This window comes from Myotis daubentonii, chromosome X, assembly GCF_963259705.1.
Source record: "Myotis daubentonii chromosome X, mMyoDau2.1, whole genome shotgun sequence".
Lineage (NCBI taxonomy): Eukaryota > Metazoa > Chordata > Mammalia > Chiroptera > Vespertilionidae > Myotis > Myotis daubentonii.
In genome coordinates, this window is record NC_081861.1 from 89591044 (window position 1) to 89597942 (window position 6899).

The 6899-nt window shown below is 47.5% G+C and overlaps 1 protein-coding gene across 1 annotated transcript; it reads left to right on the top strand.

Annotated features, from left to right (window-relative positions):
* Positions 1-1342: 1342 nt before the first annotated feature.
* SLC7A3 (solute carrier family 7 member 3) lies at positions 1343-6435 on the top strand. The gene is made up of 12 exons (XM_059678876.1): positions 1343-1435; positions 2414-2813; positions 3133-3291; positions 3462-3639; positions 3839-3951; positions 4082-4304; positions 4479-4618; positions 4718-4820; positions 5063-5229; positions 5417-5583; positions 5924-6032; positions 6166-6435. Exons 2-12 carry the CDS (start codon positions 2444-2446, stop codon positions 6279-6281), a joined length of 1845 nt encoding a protein of 614 aa, XP_059534859.1. The 5' UTR covers positions 1343-1435; positions 2414-2443; the 3' UTR covers positions 6282-6435.
* The last annotated feature ends 464 nt before the right edge of the window (positions 6436-6899 follow it).

The window sequence follows — 6899 nt, forward strand, 5'->3', positions numbered from 1 at the left end:
TTCTCAATAAATATTTAAGGAATGACAAAATGGAGTTGTAGCTAGTTGAAAATACCAATTACTTAAAAAACGATTGGATTTTGGGTAGATTTCATGTGTGACATATTCATAATGAATTATTTAAAGGAAATAAGGATATTTGGGTCCATCCTTACTCACTGAGATGTTTTGCTGGGGGAGAAGCACTCCTTTACAACCCTTGTTGCTCCTTTACGACTATTAGCTGATTGGGCTGGATGGAATTATGGGTTTGACACCAGGTGTGATCATTCTTTGATTATTCAGCTCCTCTTCTCTTTTCCAGAAACACCTAGCCTAGAAGGGCCTGTATCCATGCTGGTGCTTCTGCAGGTTTGGCTTTGCTTGAGACCACACCTCCTCTTCTCCTGCATTTAAATGAGGTATGGTACCTATGAGAAGCAGGCATTAAAGTCCAACAAGCCAGGTTTTATCAGTGATATAGTGAACAAATATTTATGGTGTGATATGAAGCAAGTCATGCCGCTGAGCCTCAGTTTACTCATGAGTAAAATGGAATTAAATGAGATGTCTTTTCCGATATTTCGATATTGTCAGAATTTCATACTTGAGAGTTTAACATTTATTGTTAGTTGGAGATATACTATGGCGAGAATGGGGCTGGAAATCTAGATGGGATTAATTATGTGCACAGGTGGTGACTGAAATCATCTTCCATTCTTTTGCTGACTGCATTAGAAATGCCCACATATTGTATGTCAACTATACATTAATAAAAAATAAATTAAAAAAGAAACACCCACAGTTGAGGGTGAGAGCTGAGGGGTCGGTGTCAGGTGGCAGTCCATAATTTAGTGTGGTCCTTGGGAAAGATTTCAGACGTGTGTGCGGGAACCTCGTGTAGAAAGGAAAGCTAAGGAAGAATGAGGGAGAGGGAGCTGGAGACTCAGGTGTTGTTTCTCCCCCACTTTTCACCCCCTCCCCCACTCCGCCAAGCACAGATTCCGAGGATTTAGGCACAAAGGTAAAAAATCCCAGGGGGGTCTCCGGCCAGGAATTCTCTCATTGTCATGCTAGGAGGAAGGTGAGGAGTAACGGGTGCCCCCGCCACCAACCTTCTCCCTCCTTGTCACACTGATCTTGCTGTTTCAAGTGGGAAACAGTCTCAGGCCCCACGCAATCCCTTTTGCAAAGCTGAGGAGTGTGTGTGTGTGTGTGTGTGTGTGTGTGTGTGTGCGCGCGCGCGCCTGTGTGTATGTGTTTTGTGTAGGGTGGAGGACTAGGGGCGGGGATTCCATGACGTTACCGGCTCCGCCTCTGGGATATATAAGGGGAGCTTGGCGCGCAAGGACCCCAAGCAGCAGCTTTGAAGCCTGAGCATTAGAACTAGGCACCCCCATGCCAACTCCGCTTAACTCAGCCTCCCTGAAGCCTACTCAAGACTAACCGCTCCCTGGTAAGCCTTGGGGGCCAGCACGTGCGTCGGTGGGGGATGGCGAGGGTCCAGGCATGCTTAGGATTCTCTGGCAACCATGGTTTGCAGTTGCATCATTGCAGCTGTGACCTGTTGCTGGCGAGACCCCGGCCCGGGGAGCTATTTTTTTTTTTTTTTTTTTTTTTTTTACCTCAGCGCCAGACCGTTTCTAGATGGGGGCATAATAATTTGGGAGCTGAGTAGGGGGGCCTAGTGCGGAGCCCCTTCTCTCTGGTGTGAGTAATTTTGGGTTGCTCAGGGGCTCCTCTTGGGTCGCATCTCCAAGTCTTTTTAGATATGGAAGCCCCGCCTCACTGTTGATGCTTGCTAGTCAGACTAGCGGGGCGGGAGGAAATGGGGGAACATTAACATTTGCTTACTCCCCTGATCCACAGCCACGCAATTCTGCGGTGTAGGCTTGGTGAGGAGGGATGGAATTGAGGCTCTGCTCACTTTAGATCTGCAGCCCAGGTTGCTTCCCCCCACCTCTCCGGGTGATGTAGGAACCACACCTATTGAGTGGCCCTGAGGGAGAGGACTGAAAAAAAAATGTGGATATTGGGCTTCATCCCCAATTTGCTGGCCCCTCCTGAGTCGAGTTCTGTTTAATTCCTAAGGAAGCAGACATATTAGGCCCCATGGTTCCTGGGTTGAAGTCTAGGATCAATCCCATAGTTTCCCTGCCAGGCCACGTTCTTACTATAGGGGATTTTCATACCCCTTTTCTGAAATTTGTCCTTCCACAAACCTGTGGGGTATTGTTATTCCTGTTTGTGTGGGAAGAAACTGAGGTTAGAAGAAAAGTGACTTGCCTTTGTTTTTTTCAATAGCCTCCCGCCCATCCCCCCTTCCTCCCCAGTAGCACCTGTGCTTGGTGCAGTGGGTATTGTAATTCATTTCTAGAGTTTAGGGATTATGAGCCCTACTGAAGAGCTTTTGTCTTGTTGTTTTTTTCACCAGGTCCTAGTAACCTCTTCAATTCCAGCTACAATGCCATTGCAGAAACTTCGCAGATTTGGTCATAAGCTGGCACGCAGACGTACACTGGAGCCAGGCATGGCTGAGACTCGCCTTGCCAGATGCCTGAGCACTCTGGATTTAGTGGCCCTCGGTGTGGGCAGCACATTGGGTGCAGGCGTGTATGTCCTGGCTGGGGAGGTGGCCAAAGATAAAGCAGGACCATCCATTGTGATCTGCTTTTTGGTGGCTGCTCTATCTTCTGTGTTGGCCGGGCTGTGCTATGCAGAGTTTGGTGCCCGGGTTCCCCGATCTGGTTCAGCATATCTCTACAGCTATGTCACTGTGGGTGAACTCTGGGCCTTCACCACTGGCTGGAACCTCATCCTCTCCTATGTCATTGGTGAGATGTTGGGGCAGGGAGGAAACTGTACAGCCAATGAAGGAGCTTTTGAGTCAGGAAATCTGGATAGAATGTTGAAGTCATTCACAGGACTTCAATACCCCTAAATGTGTGTGTCTGATGGCAGGCTGGAAGGCTTCAAGGTGTGGAGAAATTGTTCATTCTACTTACCTTTATCCTGGTTTTCTTTAAGTTGACTAGTTTTGGTTTTTAAAAAGTAAGTCTAGGTGAAAATCGGAGGGATTCTTGTGAGACTACTAGGGGGAGGGAGGACAGGTGGGGGGACTCTTAACCCATGTTTCTCCCTCTGCTCTACCAGGTACAGCCAGTGTGGCCCGAGCCTGGAGCTCAGCTTTTGACAACCTGATTGGGAATCACATCTCTCAGGCTCTGCAGGGGAGCATCTCACTGCATGTTCCCCATGTCCTCGCAGAATATCCAGATTTCTTTGCTTTGGGCCTTGTGTTGTTGCTCACTGGTGAGGGCAAGGGACTGGGATAATGATGGGGGTAGGGGAGGGACTAGGCCTGAGAAGGGCTTGGGGGAGGTGGTAATGGTGAGAAAGAAGAGAAGCTGGGAAAGAGCAGTCTGCACATAGAGGGACTGAGGACTTTCTTGCTTAGAGTTCTGAATGCCTCTTTTCCACAGGATTGCTGGCTGTGGGGGCTAGTGAGTCGGCCTTGGTTACCAAAGTGTTCACAGTGGTGAACCTTTTGGTTCTCGGTTTTGTCATCATCTCTGGCTTCATTACGGGGAAAGTACACAACTGGAACCTCACAGAAGAGGACTACAAACTGACCATGGACAAACTCAATGATACTCATAGGTTAGGAGATTCACTCTTAGCAGATGCAGAGCTGGGGACATGATGAGGAGCAGGAGGCATCCATGCTGAGGGGTTCTGGGTTGGCAGTAGGGAGGAATGGCAACCTAGGCTTTGAAGACCTAAGTAGTTTGACATTAGAGAAAAGGTATGGAGTTGGCTGGACACACTCTTACCTTTTTCATCCCTTCTTCTATTTTAGGTTGGGCCCTCTGGGCTCTGGAGGATTTGTGCCTTTTGGCATTGAGGGGATTCTCCGTGGAGCAGCTACCTGTTTCTATGCATTTGTTGGTTTCGACTGTATTGCTACCACTGGTAACATGGCCATTCCATTCTGTCCTGTCTGGGGATTGGGCACAGTGTGTGCTCAGGCTGCATGCATACTGGGGGAGGTAGAGGAGTGAGTCTGCTTTCCTGATTCAGAACATCGTGCCCCTTCCTGCAGGGGAAGAGGCCCAGAATCCCCAGCGTTCCATCCCCATGGGCATTGTGATTTCACTGTTCATCTGCTTTTTGGCCTATTTTGGTGTCTCTTCGGCACTCACGCTAATGATGCCTTACTATCAGCTTCACTCTGAGAGTCCCTTGCCTGAGGCATTTCTCCATGTTGGATGGGCCCCTGCCCGCTATGTTGTGGCTATTGGATCCCTCTGTGCTCTTTCTACCAGGTCAGTGTCAAATGTTTATTGTCCTCTGCTGTCAGAGTCTCAGGTTATAGCTTTCAGTACCACAGAATACCCCTTACAAGGTCGGTGAGGAGAATGTGGAGAGTCCTTAACCTCACAAGCTTGGGGAGAGAGATCACAATCAACTTATGCCACTCTGGACATTATTCTCTCCAGCCTCTTGGGCTCTATGTTCCCCATGCCTCGGGTGATCTACGCAATGGCGGAGGATGGATTGCTCTTCCGTGTCCTTGCCCGGATCCACAGTGGCACACGCACCCCCATCGTAGCCACTGTGGTTTCTGGCATTATTGCAGGTGAAAAATCGTTTTTGCCCTTTCCCTAGTTGTTTCACCAACTCCCTTAACTTTGCTCTTCCCTTTTCTGATTTTTTGTTTCCTGCCCATCATTTGCAGCATTAATGGCATTCCTCTTTGAACTTGCTGATCTTGTGGACCTCATGTCAATTGGGACCCTGCTTGCTTACTCCCTGGTGTCTATTTGTGTTCTCATCCTCAGGTGAGACTCCATCCCCAAGCTGAGACTTGGGTTTTTATTCTTGGAGGGGGAATGATGGGGATCTGCTCCTCCTCCCCCCTTTGCCTTCATCATCCCGACTATCCTTGAGGAATATGGATATCCCTCTCTGCCAAAAAGAGCTTCTGCCCTTCATGGTGACCAGAAAGGGTAAGCTGCCTGAGAGAAGATCATAAAAACAATTAAGGGTTGTTGTTATTATTGCCTTCTTACTCTTGCTTCAGATATCAGCCTGGCCAGGAGATGAGGATTGAGGAAGATGAACTGGCATTGCAGGAGGAGACGATGCCTGAAATAGAAAAGCTGACCTTACAGGCACTATTTTGTCCACAGAACCTCAGCCCCACTCCACTCTCTGGCCAAGTTGTCTATGTTTGTTCCTCACTACTTGGTGAGCAATGAAATTTTTCTCTGGGGTGGCTCTGAGATCAGCATGATGTGGGGGAGAGAGTATGTGGCATTTGGTGGCTGAGGAAGAACTGGAGAGATGACCCGCCTTGGAATGGGGTGCCTAATGTCTTAACATGTTGGTCTCAAGAAAAAATTGGTTTTGATGTTTCTCAACTTGACTCTTGAAGCTCTGCTCCTAAGTGTCCTTTGCCTGGTGCTGGCCCAGTGGTCAATTCCACTGCTTTCTGGAGATCCAGTGTGGATTGCAGTGGTTGTGTTGCTCCTGATGCTCATTACTGGGTTCACTGGGGTCATCTGGAGACAGCCACAGAGCTCTGCTCCCCTTCACTTTAAGGTAAATGACCTTTCTCTTTCCCCCCTACCAACCCATCTTGAAAGAAAATAGGCTCCAGATACCTTGCAGTCAAATAGGGTTCATAGATATTCTTTAATTGGGCAAGAAAGGAATGATATGGGAGATACCTAGACCAAAGACCTCTTTGACACTCCTTAGTTCCTTCCCAGTTCCATTTCCCTAAATTTCAAGAATTTTTACAGTTCCATATATGAGGTACACTAAATGAGTGGGTACTGAAATACACAGTTGGGCTTTCCCTCTCCTGCCTAAGTAGGTTAGGGATCTCTTTCTAGGTCACCTTGTACTATGTAAAAAAAAGATTTTGCTTTGTTCTCAGGTACCTGCTTTGCCTCTCCTCCCACTAATGAGCATCTTTGTGAATGTTTACCTTATGATGCAGATGACGTCTGGCACCTGGGCCCGATTTGGGGTCTGGATGGTGATTGGTAGGTATCCACTTGGGAAGAGTATGCTTCTTGGGTGTCCTATCCCAATTCCTTTCCCTCTTGGTCTTAAGTAGAACTATTAAGCCTTTACAGGTCACTATTTCCTCACCTCACAGCTACCTTTCCACACTAGGGTTTGCAATCTATTTCGGCTATGGAATCCAGCACAGCCTAGAAGAGGTTAAGAGTGATGAACCCCCACTCAAGTCTAGAACCCGATCTGTAGACTTTGATCTCAGCAGTACCTAAATGCTATCTGGTCCCCCACACAATAATGGAGAGAACTCCTCAGGACATGGAGGGCTAGCAATGGGATATTGGTGGGGAAACATTAATAGGTCTTTGCTATTTCTCATCTCCTTTTTTTAAATGTGTCTACTTTTTAATTGCATCTGTAGCAGCTTACTGGCTTGTAAAAAATATTAAAAGAGTCTAGAAAAAGAAACTATGTCTTGTTTTTTGCTTGCTAGAGATTATGTGAAGCCTGACTTTCAGTGTGGAGAGCTTCAGATAAGTGTGCTTTGTTCCAGTCACTGAAAAAGTATCTGTTGTGCCTGTGTGTGCTTCTTGTTGGCTTAGGGTTTGAGGAGGCTGGTGTAAGCAGTCATCCAGTCTAGTAACACTGAAAGGAATACTCTTGAGATATATTTTCCCTTGCTATACTAAAGGTTAGGTTCTGGGGCTTGGGGTAGACTCTGATCTCAACACTGGCATTGGTCAGGGTCCACACTGAGACCACTGTCTTCTGTTCCAGCCCCTTCTAGTTGGACCAGTCTAAGACTTCTGTGTTTGACTGAGCAATAGAAATTTTGGCTGGGGGTTTGGCAATTCTGGGACAGAAGTGGACAATGGGGGGTAGTTGGTAAA